Below are 14,867 nucleotides of genomic sequence, written 5' to 3'. Positions count from 1 at the left end.
TCTCAGACGTGGGAATCTTATTCACGTCAATTTGAAACCATCGCTCGATTGTATAATTGGTTGGATGAAGCTAAAGATTCAATTTTACTGTCCTATTTGAAGGATAAAGCTCAAGAAATTTTAGAAAACTTGAGCATAGATGATTTAAGAAATTTTAGTGTGTTATCAAAATCTTTAGAAAATCGTTTCGGTGGAGCTCAATTTTCTAGAGCTTTTTTCAGTCGTTTCCAAGCTAGGAAATAAAATAAAAATGAAAGGTTAATTGATTTTTCCAATGATTTGGATAAATTAGTGAAATATGCGTATCTGGGAATTTTAGGTGATCAAAGAGAACGAATAGCCGGATTACAGTTTATTGCAGGATTAAATAATCCAAAATTACAATATTCTTTACGCTCAGAAAAGTTAGAATTTCTTCAATCGGTGACTCAACGGGCTGTTGAATTGGAGTCGTGCGATAAATTATGTTTCGGAACCAAAGATGTTGAAGATGATCATATTAATAAAAATAGTAATAATAAAGATAATAAAAATTTAAAATTAAATAAACAATTTAATAATAAAAATTATAATAATAATAATTTTAGAAATTTCCGAAATAATAACAATAATTTTAATTTTTCTAAAAAAAATTTCAGGAATTCGATCATGGAAATTCTTCTCAAGGTTTTCAATGTTGTAGACAGATAGATCATTTGAGAAATAATTGTCAAGTTCTTAAAGCTGTTCAAGCTAGTTTGGGAAATAATTCTCAAAATATTGGTAATTCTTCAAGTGAAAATTCTTCAAAAAAAAAATTTCGTCAGAAATAAATCATAATTTAGTTAGTTCTTCGAAGATTCTTCAAGATTCGGATTCTTCATCTAAATTTATACGTAAAGGTGAAATTAAGGGTAAAAAATGTAATATGTTAGTTGATACTGTTGCTGATATTACGGTTGTTAATTCTCCTCTTTTTAATGAGAAGTTTACTCGAGCAAATAATTCTTCTCTTTCTATTTTTACAGTTTCTGGTAATAAATTTGATTTCGATTTTCTTGAGACTGTGGAAATTAAGATTTTAAATATCAAAATTAGTTTAGAGGTTATTTCTGCTAAAATTTATGAAGAATGTATTTTGGGAATAGATTTGTAAGTGAAATCAGGTTTGTTTGGTGAATTAAATACTGTTATGATAGAAATGAAGGAACAGAATGCAATTGAACCTTCTCATGGTCCTTGAGCTTCTCCGGTTGTTCTTGTTCCTAAAAAAGGTGGTGATATCAGATTTTGTGTTGATTATCGAAAGTTGAATGATGTTACAGTTAAGGATTCTACTCCAATTCCTCATTAAAAAGATATTTTAAATATGGTTCTCGATGCTCAATGGTTTTCGACTATTGATTTAAAAAGGGGATATTGGCAAATTGAAGATGCTTCTGATCGTGAAAAAACAGCTTTTTGTATCGGAAGTGAACTTTGGCAATTTAAAGTACTTCCTTTTGGTTTATGTAATGCTCCTGTCACTTTTGTAAAACTTATGAATATAGTTTCACAAGGTCTTCTCAGCAAAATTTGTTTAGTTTATTTAGATGATATAATTATCTCCAGTAAGAGTCTTGATGAACATTTTATTCATCTTCAAAATGTTTTTGAAAGACTTTTACAATCAGGACTTAAAATTAATTAGAAGTTTTCTTGGACTTTGCTCGTATTATAGGCAATTCATTAAAGATTTTGCTACTTTAGCAAAACCTCTTTATTTAATTAGTGAAGAGAAAAGAGATTTTATTTGGCATGATATAGCTCTTCAAACTTTTCAAAAATTGAAACAAATTTCAACTACTACACCTATTTTAGGTTATCCTGATCCTAATTTCCCATTCATTCTTGACACTGATGCTTCTAATGTTGGGTTTGGAGCAGTTCTATCTCAGAAAATTCCAATTAAGAAAAATGGTGAAGTTATTTATCAAGAAAAGGTTATTGCGTATTTTAGTGAGACTTTAAATAGTTGTGAACGAAATTATTGGGTTACTAGAAATGAATTGTTAGCTGTTGTTATTTTGATTGAACATTTTTATTATTTTCTTCTCGGTAAACGATTCACAATTAGATCTGATCATGCTTCTCTTAGCTGGTTACTTTCTATCAAAAATCCTAACGATCAAGTTGCTCGTTAGTTAGAAATTTTGTTTCAATACGATTTTGAAGTTCAGCATAGACCTGGTCAAAGTCATGGTAATGCTAATACTTTATCTCGGCGTCCATGTAATTGTAAGAAATGTTTGAAAATGGATGCTTATAAAGAATGTTCTTTTAATAAAAATATTTTCCGTACTATCTGTGAAATAAATGATAATTTCGATCGGATCAAATTCCAAAATAACGATAAAATTTTAAATTTAATTATTAAATTCAAAAAGGAAAATAAAGTTCCCGAGTTCAATGATGTTTCTCATTTAGATTCATTTTTTAAACTTTATTTACTTTATTGGAATTTTTTATAATTAAAAAATGGTGTTTTAGTTAAACGATGGGAAGCTCCTAATCTTTCTTATATTATTTTTCAGGTTGTTGTTCCTCGAGCCAAAGTTCATGAAATAATTTCTGAGGCTCATAATTCTCCTTCTGGTGGACACTTGGTATAAATAAGACTATTTCTAAAATCCGTCAAAGATTCTTCTGGTCTACTCTTAAACAAGATGTTGATATTTGGTATAAAAAGTGTAAAGTTTGTTTTGCTAAAAAGGGTCCTCATAAGAGATCATGTGGTTCTCTTCAAATTTATAATGTTGGCTCTCCTTTTGAAAGAGTTGTGATTGATATTACTATACTATAATACTAGTGCTGAAGCTTTAGTTTCTCAAATATTTTGTAGATATGGTGTCCCTTTAGTAATTCATTCCGATCAAGGTATAGAGTTTGAATCAGAAATCTTCAAAGAAGAGATGAATCTTTTTGGAATTAAAAAGACTAGAACTACACCTCTTCATCCTCAATCTAATGGTTTAGTTAAAAGAATACATAGGACTATTCTTTAATATTTCTTACCTGAAGTATAATTTCTTGTTCCCAATTTTTATATGGTTCATCAAAATGTAATAAATGTTTCTCCATCATTTCGATATCAGTATACCTATTCATTGCATTCAATAATATTGGTTCAAAGTAATTCTTCAATTGTATTCGAGCATTATTTACAGGTGTCTCCGTATTTTTCATAGTTTGAAATGTTGTTAAAAGTAACCGAATAACATTAAGGGGGTTAACTTTTATTTTCAACTATAAGTGTTACACAATTTTCAGAATAAGACATAATCATATTTCTACTTCGAGCATACAATTTAATACACGTATAAAATAATAACGATTAATAAAAATTGACATAAATACAAAAGGCAAGGAATATCAATTTACTACAGTATTAAAGATTAATGCAAAAATAATGTTGCAATTTTTTCAATGATTAAATTATGTCACATTCATTCAAAATGCTAACATTGAATGATCCGTATTACAATTAAAAAAATAATTTTTCTTAGAAATAGTTTATCCGTGACTGTGACAAGAATTCTATCTGTTTGCCTACATGACAATAACAAAAAATAATATTTTGACTAATCATAACTTATTTAGTCACTAATTATGATGTATTTTATTCGCCGATTATTGTAACTATAAAAAATTAATCAATAACAATTGAAAATTTTTAAATTGCGATTTTGTTGACTGTCGTTATTGTTATTTGAAAAATTGCATAGACACTTATCTTGTAATTTTTTATGCTCTTTCGATTAAAATTGGTTCCATTAAAAAGTAAATAATAATTTTTAAGTTATAGATTTTTTTTTAATAAAAAAAGAAATGTATATTCACAAGTTTTATAAATATTTAAATAGAGGTATTTTTCATCATTTTTTATGTTGTTATAAACGTATACAAAGAGTACAGAAATATTTCTGTTCAACAATAAATTTTAGACTGTCGTAGTAATTTTCGAGTCATCTCAAGTAATTCTTGTGTTAAGACACCTTTTGACTCCCAAGTTTACTTACAAGAACTTAAAATTTACTATTAGAAAGAAATTTGTTGACTTCTAAATTTCGAAACGTGGGCTTGTTATATTTGCACTTATGTTCAGTAAAAAAATTTCGTCCTTTAATAGTTAACTCTGTAACTATTAATTACTCATTAATAATAAAGAGGAAGATGTTTGTTTATATCCAAATATTACAAGTAATGAATATATGTGTATCGTATAAAATTCATAATGAAACTGTTGATATATTGAGCGTACGATGGAATTATATTTCCCAGAAATAAAATATCTAAAAGATGATTCCCTCAACTATTTTCCGAAACCCTTTCTATTTTAATGAAATCTTAGGAAAACTCAAAGAAAAATAACTTTAATAAAAATCGTTAACCTCAATCCTTAAGTTTTATTGCTATTCATTCTTAGCTTCTCTTAAGATATATTTTAAATAATTATGTGAAATAATTAAAATACATTCAGACATTACAAATATAAATCTGTTATAAAAAATTAAAAATGTATGAATGAATTCCCTTATGCATGTATCGCACTGATTTGAATACTATTGGCGTAAAAATATTTCCGATGAAATAAAACTCTAAACAAATTCACTTTATTTATAACAATATGAATTTGGTATAAACACTTGGAGATTGTATTTATCAATTGATTAATGCGTATATTGACTGTTCCATTTGGAGACACAATTATATATAACCGAATACAGGCAAACTAGACATGAAGCAACACAATCTGTAACACAACTCGACACTGTGTCAAGTTGTATTCCTAAATGGAAAGCACCCACCAACCAAAAAATGTTTTTTGCGACGAGATATGACTTTCTACAATTACCTATTGTTTATAACAATTGGAATGTGTTATAAACAATTAACGATGGGAAATACGTCATGGTAGCACAAACCATGTGTGCTAAGACCTATTTTAAAATTTTCTTTTATTGTTAGAAAGGTACAAAGATTTGTTACGAATGATGACAATGATTTCATTGTTTTTACTATCCTTCACGTGGTGTTCTCTTCATTTCCTCCTCTTTTGGACTTAAAATATTTTATCTTTACAAATATAAAATCAAAGTGTCTGTATGTAATTTGGAAAAAAAGTCTTAAATTAATCTTGTTGTATTCCAACGAGATATTTTTAGGTCATTTTTAATTTACAAAACAATTGTATTCTAACTATATTATTCGTTATTTAATATTCAATATAGGTTTGAAGTAAGGTAATTTTTAAAAGAGATTTAGAATAGACGAGTTTTTAATCTTTTTTGTATTAATAATAGTTTTGTTCATAATATTATTATTAATATTGGTAAATAATCAGATTTTCCTACAATCTACTAGGATTATTCGAAAACGGCTGAACCGATTACGATGAAACTTTGTAGACATAAAAATGAGGATTTCAGGAGTAACATAAGCTACTTTTTGATTATGTCCATTATTTATACCAATTGCATTTGTTATGAACAATTAAAAAAGGGATCTACGTAATATATTCGAGCTCTTCCAAAGAGTAATTTTTTCATTTACTTAGAAAAAATAACTAATGATTGTTCGCTAATTGTAACGAAATGAATTTCTTATTGGCCTAATTTATAAGATTTTTGTCCTCAAATTTTCTATCGATAGAAAAAGTTACGAAAATTAGGCCAAGTCTTATGAAATTTTTTTTTAACTAACTTCTTTTCCATATTAAGTAAAAATTAATTGAAAATAAAAAATTCATTGTAAATTTGCATCAGCAAAATTACTTTTTTAATTATTTAATGATAATTCAAAAAAGTATTTTCTTACACTATTCATCGGAATTAGAAAAAAAAAACTTAATTTTATGGATGACATGGCATTCTATTTGATTTTAAATCTTTCTGCTGTTTTAAAGTTCTTCTAATTAATGCTTGAAAAATGTTGTCATGTTGTCACAATTTCATCATTTGTAGAGTCATTTGGGACGTCTACATGGCACCGAGTTTTCTTGACATCCGATGACGGCAGTTTTGGTCGAATTTCAATTCTTTTTGTAATTTTATATAACACTAGCTCATGTTCATAATTTCGTCCAAGCTAGTGTTCAGTACTTGACATATATATCGTCCCAAGCAACTGAAAAAATGGATGCTTGTTTTCAATGTATTGCTGAAAAGTTCATTAGCTGAAACGTTGAACTATTCGCTATAATGCTTCTAACTATATTAATAAATCATTTACAGCTAGTGAATTTATTTTTTGTGCCATTTTATCTTTTTAGTTATCGAGATTATATGAATGTTTTTATTAAATTACATAATCGTACTCTAGTAGCGAAATCAACATAAGAATGGCAGCAGATTGACATACGATGGTCTAAGTTTGTCATTCACGGATGTATCAGCCGTTTTTCTAAAACAGACAGACGCAATATTTTTGTCGGGAAATTCAATATCAGAAATAAATAGCGATTTAACTAAAAAAAGAAAAAGGTGGACGTAAGTCTGACGAAAATTATGAAAGTTCTATGATCTAGACACTTGGAATATTTTCGATTGAATATGATATACAATTTAAAAAGAAGAAAAACTTGCTCACACGGCCCGGATGCTTTTTGAACGTGATGAAAAATGACCGGTATCTGAGACTTCGGTAACAAATGTATAATTTACCTTACTATGTTGCGGTTGTTACTTTGAGAAATATCAAAGAAGAATATTAATTATCGTTAATTTTACCCATCAGATAGAACTACAATAAATGTGCGATAAGCACGCAACGTGCAGAGAGCTAAACGTTGCTTATATATTGTAAAATAAGACCAAATAATAACTTCAGTAAATTAATAAATAACGGGAAAGTTTATTAAAGATTGACAGCTATTAATTAAATAGAAAGAATACGTCCGGTTAATTCAAGTTTTAATCAAAAACGGGAGATGAACAAACTCTCCCCTCGTTGCTATAAACAATCTAATCGTCAAGCAAACGTCGTTAACTAACAAACTGTCGTTAGTCTAATAGTCATAAGATGGCGACATACAAATATTTTACAATATTCATAAACACTTACATAATTAAATGTCATCTCAAAATATACTGGCATACATCTGCGACAAAGTCACGAAGATAGTATATTTTCAAGATCAAGTTGAACTGTTTACAAACATATTATTATCTAACTGAACATATGTCAACAAAAAAAATCAGGATTTCATCGTAAGAATCAGTTTTTAATTATGTATAAAAAATGTACTGGTTATGAACAGGAAAAGTCAATTTTCATTTATATTACAGAATTAATAACTTCGTTCAGTAGAAGAAGAAATTTCCCATTAAAAGAACTTTAATTCATTGCATCGATCCCGTTTTCAATTGTTCATAAAAAATTTGATTCTTATGAATGACAAGGGTTCGCTTCTGTTCATGTGACGTGGTTAGTACTTCTTTTCTAGCAAAAGGAAAAATTTGATATTGACTTAATCAATTGCAGAATTCTTATTTTTTACTAATAATTTAAAAAATTTTTAAGCTGCAACAAAGTTTAAAATCGAATCGAGTGCTATGTCATCTATAAAATCATGTCTTCTTTTTCTTTCATTTTGATGAACTGTGAAAGAAAATACTTTTTTGAATTTTCTATCAATAATTTAAAAATTAATTTTGTAGATGAAAATTTAAGATGAATTTTTTGTGCAATCAATTCTGATTCAATTTGAGAAAGTAGTTAAAAAAAATTTCATACGACGTGGCCTAATTTTTGTAATGTTCTCTATTGGTAGAAATTTTTCAGACATTATTCTAATAAAAAAATTAATTTTAAACATTCTTTGCATGTCGAACAATTTGAAAATATCGGACTTTCAAACAACAGTGACGTGGCACCGTTTTTTATTATAGATATCGGATGATAGCTGTTTTTGGTAGTACATTATTTTTAAGAAATTTAAAATGAATCGAATGAATGAAAATTGATATTATTAGTAATGCATTTTCATTGTCTGATTTTCTGGGTATATTATTATTCTTCCGCATTATTATCTTTAAGTGTGTAATCTGGCTCCTGATACATATTCTTCAAACATTGTAGATGCATTGCTCTTTACTACTATGTTTTCCATACACACATATAACGTTTTTTATAAATAAAACATTCGATACGTTTTAATATCACATATCGCGGTTTTAACGCATCTTATTTTTCCTCGTTACAAATTTTCGCCTGTTATTTTCAAATTCGACATGGTATATTGTAACTTTATTTATTTGTACAAAATAAGGATGATTTCAATTTTTTGATTAAGAAAACTGACGTCACATGCGAACTCGTTGAAGAGCTGCAAACAAAAACTAAAGAGTTTTTACAACCAAATCCAACTGCCAGAGCGAAAATGGCTGCTGTGAAAGGAATAAGTAAACTCAGTGGACAAGCAAAAGCTTCAACTTATCCACAACCAGAAGGCGTTCTTGGCGACTGCATGCTTACTTATGGTAAACGAATGGGAGATGACAGTGTTTTCGGTAAGTTCTATGAATGTAATGTTAAGGTTAACATGCTAAGAAAAATTTATTTTGTTAATAATAAGCATCGACTTTCCTTCTTATTGTATTATCTATTTTATTAGCTCAAGCTTTAATTGAAATGGGTGAAGCAATGAAACAAATGGCTGATGTTAAATACTCACTTGATGACAATATAAAACAGAACTTTTTAGAACCCTTACACCATTTACAAACCAAGGATTTAAAAGAAGTTATGGTAATAATTATGTATTTAAATCAGTGTTAGAAAATCATTTATCTCAAAGATTAGAATTGTGGTCTAGGTATGACCTAAAAGGTTCACGTAACGAACTTCCCAGTGGAAAGAATAAAAATACTGTATATTCTATGTGCCATTAGTTATTAATTTATTATGATGAAGTAAGCATAAGAAGAATAGTCGAATGAATAGCTTTGAATCTTTCGTACAATTCCTCAAGTTCAATTTTTAACAATATTGATAATACAAGATAACCTTATTTAAAATTAATGAGTTATTATGTTATTACGTTAATTTTAGATTTTTTTTTGAGTACAATTTCGTTATCGAAGATTTTTTTTTATTTTCTTATTTAATTTTATGCTATTTTATAGTCTTTTTCTCATTTCGCTTCCCCTTCCTCTATTTGGTAGGGAGTACTTCTTCAGTAAAGTTAATTGAATGAAACATAACCCTATGTATGAAATGGGAAAATCGACTATTTTTCTTAAAAAATTGGTAAATTTGCAAATTTGGACCCGTTACAATAACTTCCTACTGGGAAGTTGATAAGACTCAAAATTAACTTTCAAAGCTCATATTTTTGAGTAAAAAATTGTACCTCATGCAGAGTCGAGTTAGTTTTATACAATTTATGATCTGTAATATTTCGTACTTTAGAGTGGAATGATAATGAATTTTATAAAGACTAGCGGTTTTTAAGATACGACTTTGAATATTGAGTATCAAGCCTCTCGGGTAGTTGTCGTTCATTTAAGAACATGGCAGTAATAAATAATTAATTCGACTCCAGTATATTTCGAGGGATAAAAATTCTTATCAATTAAGGATAGAACTGACATATAAAAATTATACTTTTTCAAGCATCATCGCAAAAAGCTTCAAGGTCGGCGGTTGGATTTTGATTGCAAACGGAGACGACAAGCTAAAGGTTTGTTTTATACATTACATACATTTTATACATTTCGAAGATTTAAAAACCCGATAAAAGAGGATTCAATAGAATTATATACGATCACATACAGTTTTATGTGATAGTTTTGTATAGAATTGTATCTAAAAAATGAGATGATAGAATCGTATACGAATGTACAGAATTTTATCAAATTTTATACAATTGTATTAAACGACATAACCGATAAAAAGCAATGATATAGAATCCTATATGTTTTCATAAAATTCTATCTATTTTCTAAAGAAAGTAACATTTCATACAGTCATAAATGCATTTATAAAGATGTATATAGTTGCATACAATAAACCCCTGCGCTTTTCTGTAAATCTTAAAAAGTAATTTCTGAATTGTCTATTAGAAATCCTTATTATATCTACCAATAGAAGTCGATGAAAATTAATAAAAAAAATTTTGTTCATCAGAAATTTCATGGTATCCCGGAAAAAAATTTTCGTATATGATCATGTATGGGAAATTGGCCTTACATGGTTCATGTATAAAACGTATATGATTTTATATGGAACTTATAAGATTATATATGCCACATATATGACGATATATGTTACTTTTTTTGGCTATATATGTTACGTATACGATCTTATATGTTTCATTCACAATCTATAGAAAATAGTACATGTGTCATATAAGATTATAAATGATCCATATGTGAACCATATAAGGCGAATTCCCCATATACGATCATATTAGAAAATTTCTTCCTGGTTATAAATATAGTCATATAAGAGTGTATGTTGTTGTATAAGATTTCATACAATGTGTCGTATATACTTGTGTACAGTTTCATATAACTGTATAAAATTTTCTAAAAGTATATAAACATTTTGTATATAATTGTATCCAATTTTACAAAATTCGATAAAATTCTATCCAATAATTTTTTATCGGGTAATCAGAACACAAACAAAAAAAAAATTGTTATACACGAGAAAAATAATCACAGTAATATTGCTGGAATTCTAGAAAACATTACTAAGATCTCTTTCACTTACATGGATTACTGAAGAGTCGAGGAAAATTGAATAAAATTCCGATTAAGCGTCTCCTCCGATTCGGGCCAAAATTTTTTTACGAGTTTACATCAATTAGTGATGAATTTTCCCCAAGGGATTTTTGGCACAAATGCCCCATAAATTTTTTATGGGGGTTTATAGATTTTACCATACTAGCTATTCATTCATTGGGATCACTCCCAAGAAGAGTGAAATTCAAGAAATATGTTCAGTATTTTTATTCAAACCATCCCGATAGCATAGTTTAATAGCCTTTAATAATTCTATGAAAAGATCACGTTTTAATAACTTACATCGACAACGTCACAGAAATTCACACATAAAATCACTGTGAGATTCTTTCCAAACTCCCCCTCGTGACAATCAGCTACTGTAATAGTATGCTTATATTTGCTTTTTGAACGAAAAATAAATGTCCCACAGATGAGACCGTTATCGTTACGTCCCATAATTTTCTTATGCTTAAGACAGTACCGACTTGATGGTATCAACCCAAGGTCTCTAACCCACTGCAAGGTAATAGCTTTATCAGTAGAGATAGTAGCTATTTTAAGTAAATTGTAAAAATCATCCATTAGTATTAAAGTAATAAAATTTCATGAAAAGTAGTTTATCAATCACACTTATATTGATCTCTGAATCAATTAAACATACGACAAAATCTTGAGGATTCGCCATCTATTGTCTGCTCTTAGAGACTAAACACGGTGAGAGATACTATAACACTGGTAAAGACCATTCTACAATTTTTATTCTGCCCATAAAAATGATATGGTGCATTTGCGCCAAAAATCCCTTAAGGGTTTTTCATGTGAGTTAATATTCGAGGTTTACAATAAATTCTAGTAAAATAAACGTGATTTGGAAGTAATTTTTACGAATATCGCTAATATTTTAACTAAATGATTCAGAAATACATTTTTTCGAAGCCATGAGTTATTTATTTGAATGTTCAAGAAATATTATAGTCGCCAAATTCCTTACGTTTAGAATCGTAGCGGTTTACGAATATAATAGAAAAACTTAATCAACGTAAATAGCCCCAATAATAAAAAAAAAATTTCATTAAATTTTACGCATGTCATACACCAATGTTACGTATATAAAGTTTGAAGATTGGAGAGAACGTTGATGTAAATCTAGTAAAGAATATTCTATAAATCGAGTCAATGGGAGGCCTAAATCACTATTTCAGGCAAAAAAAATAAAACAAATGTAAAAATGTGCATAAGGACTTTATAAACACCAGAAAAATCAGGGTCCTGAATAAGGGAGAACCCTTGCAAAATAATTTCACTAGTGTGCAAAAGTGGCTTGTTCACGAGTATCTCGAAAACGATTAGAAATGTAAGAAAAAAATTTCGTACTCGAACGATTTTTTTATTTTTCTCATCGCTTATTCATTGGGTGCATTTCAAAAGACTGTGAAACAAAGAATTTTTAAAAAAATCGCTTTGTTATTAAAAAAATTTTTTTCTAAAAAATGAACACATCATAGCCTTTCACTATTACTCCTACAATATTTTCCGAAGTTTCTTCTTCTTTTAGATTTTAGATAGTTAATCTTTTGATTTATTTATTTTTAGTTTTTTTGTTATAACGAAAAAAACTGCTCAACCGAATTCGTTCCAATTCCTTTCAGATCTTCTTTATAATAACATCTTTCGAATAAATTTTTAATTGAAGTTGATATCTCAATCCGTTCTTGAGATATCGAAAACGAAAAAATGCTGACATACGCACATACGTCCATACATACGGACACACACACATCATCTTAAAAATTGGTCAGTACGTTGCAAATATCATGAAACGTGGAGATATGATGAAAATTCGAATTCCACCAATCGACCCAATTTCAATAACTCCCTAATGAGGAGTAAAAAAACATTTTTTATTATTTATTGATTTTTCGAATAAAGTTATGTTACCACGTCGATTCCGCGATATCGTAGGTTTTTATTTTTTTCTTTTAAATCAATATTATTCAATCCGGACTTCTTATTGGACCACGATGAGTATGGGTACGTGTAGGAGAATAGACTTTAGAGTATTGCGATAGTTTCAGTAGCAAAAGCATCTAACGCGCACACTTGGGGGTTCTAGAGTCGAGTCCTGGTTAGAAGAAAAAATTCCTTTTTCCCGGAAAAATGTGCCAATACAAAACTGTGTAGATAGAGTGAGGTGAGTCGGGGGAGAGAGGGGAGAAATTGGAAAATTACCAAGACAAGTAAGTGAAATCCGCCAAAAATAGCTATCGTCTGATGTCTGTAGATGAAAACAGCACTACGTCACTTTTGTTTGAAAGTCCGATATTTTCAAATTGTTCTACATGCGAAAAATGTTTAAAATCATAAAATTGCGCCAAGTCTGACTTGCCATAATCGCAAAACTATAAAATTGTTACTATCAATCGTTTATTAAAAAATTTAATCTATTTCTAAGGTAGGTATGATACAGGCTGAGCACAGTGCAGTCCTTGGAATGTTACCTGATTTTATGGCCAAAGTAGAGGCTAGCTGCAAAGATGTGACGAATCTCAAACGTGAGAATGCTGAACTCAGGTTCATACTAGTGCGTTTAACATCACGTGTTGACAAATTGGAAACATGTGAAATATCTGCTGCCTGCCTTTCATCATACTCCTTCTTTGTCGTCTCCTTCCTCAGCTCTAGCTGCAGCTACTCAGGCAAACACTACTCATCTTCAGCACCTCATCAAACAGGCTATCAACACGGAGCTAGTGATATCAGGCTTTTCAGATAGTAATTCACTTACTAATCCTCAGCCTCTAGTAATGGCAGTGTTTGATGTCCTTAAACTACCCGTTCCTTCTGGCAAGATCGTTGAATCGAGGTTTATGCGAAGATCATCTGCTAGTTCTACGCCTCAAGGTATTGCTACAAACTCTGCCCAATCTCTGTTTTCGTCTTCTTCTGCTGCGCTTTCTACAGCTCTACCTCAACTGGTGCTATCAGAAAGCCATCCAAGTCTAAGACGTTTCAATTACTTGGAAGAGCTAAAGCTACTCTAAAGCAGATTGGCTTTGAATTTGTTCGGACCAACAACTCGAGTGTCTGCGCCAAATTTAAAAGTGGGGACATTACACATTTCATCATTAGCCATAATGACATTGCTAGGTTGGTAACGATCTACTTATCATCTACCAGTGACTAACTCATATAACTCCACCCTAACCTACTCTTCATGTCTTGTCTAGAAAATGTCTAGGAAACCTCTCGAAACGCAACCAGATCAACAATATCTAGCAGTTCTTAGATGACCATTATCTACCTCTACATTGCATTACATTGAAATGTGACGGTGTATGATATCTTTTAATGTATTTATTTTGAGAGCATTGTTAAATAGGCTATTTTTTATATCGTTATTAATTTTTATTTCTTAATTATTGTAAATTGTTGAGTTATGAATTTTTAAAGTCCTAGAAATCGTGCTCTGGGACCAGATCGAACAAGTTGATGCTCTCAAAAATTATTCTGGGACATTAAATATTATTTTTTAATAAATTTTAGCGCTCTAAATTGTTTAATAGGCAGAATGCTTAATTTCTTTATTTCGAATTATCCTGGATGTTTCGTTAATATATTTAAAGATTTTTTGAGAAAAAACTTGAATTTTACGGTACATTTTACTATTATTTCGTGCATTAAGAATCAAATATCAGTCAAACTTCATGACGGCATTATTATAAATGTCAAATTAATAGATTTAAAATACCTAAGCAAAAAAAAACTCAATTTTCGTAGTGATTCAAATTATCTCCAGAAACGCGCTAGTAAATTTCGAATGGTAAAATGTTGAGTAGAAGTCCATCTCGTGCGCATACTCTTGCGCAGCTGACATCTGGTCCTCGAGTTGAGAACTCTAGCGCTGGGTAGTGGAATAATGTTTTTGAGGGTCAAGACCGAACTTCGACCGTATGCATAGTAAGATAGGGAGTCGGATAGGGCTGCTCTAGATCAAAGATTCCGATATAACATGATCGTGGTTTTAGTATAGTAACAGCGCGCTCACCGAGCGCGCTTACAATTTCTAGTTCTATTTATCGTACGTGGTAAGAAACTGTTTTTTCGCAATAGAACAGAATT

At 29.6% G+C, this 14,867-nt stretch overlaps 1 protein-coding gene across 10 annotated transcripts in view; it reads left to right on the top strand.

The window, feature by feature from the left end:
- Positions 1 to 14,867, top strand: part of EndoA (endophilin-A) — an 87,696-nt gene that overhangs the window by 40,533 nt on the left and 32,296 nt on the right. For 9 of the 10 annotated variants that reach the window (XM_035088970.1, XM_035088972.1, XM_035088971.1 and 6 more), the window contains 3 exons: positions 8,312 to 8,528; positions 8,633 to 8,766; positions 9,634 to 9,700. In XM_035088970.1, coding sequence (XP_034944861.1) covers positions 8,312 to 8,528; positions 8,633 to 8,766; positions 9,634 to 9,700 — 418 coding nt within the window. Of the gene's footprint in view, positions 1 to 2,552; positions 2,698 to 8,311; positions 8,529 to 8,632; positions 8,767 to 9,633; positions 9,701 to 14,867 lie in introns of all 10 variants that reach the window. The other variant, XM_035088977.1, reaches the window with a different exon arrangement.

Source organism: Chelonus insularis, unplaced genomic scaffold, assembly GCF_013357705.1.
Source record: "Chelonus insularis isolate UGA/USDA-ARS -01 unplaced genomic scaffold, ASM1335770v1 contig_57_pilon, whole genome shotgun sequence".
Lineage (NCBI taxonomy): Eukaryota > Metazoa > Arthropoda > Insecta > Hymenoptera > Braconidae > Chelonus > Chelonus insularis.
Note: the sequence above shows the minus strand (reverse complement) of the source record. Positions and strands in the feature narration are given on the sequence as shown.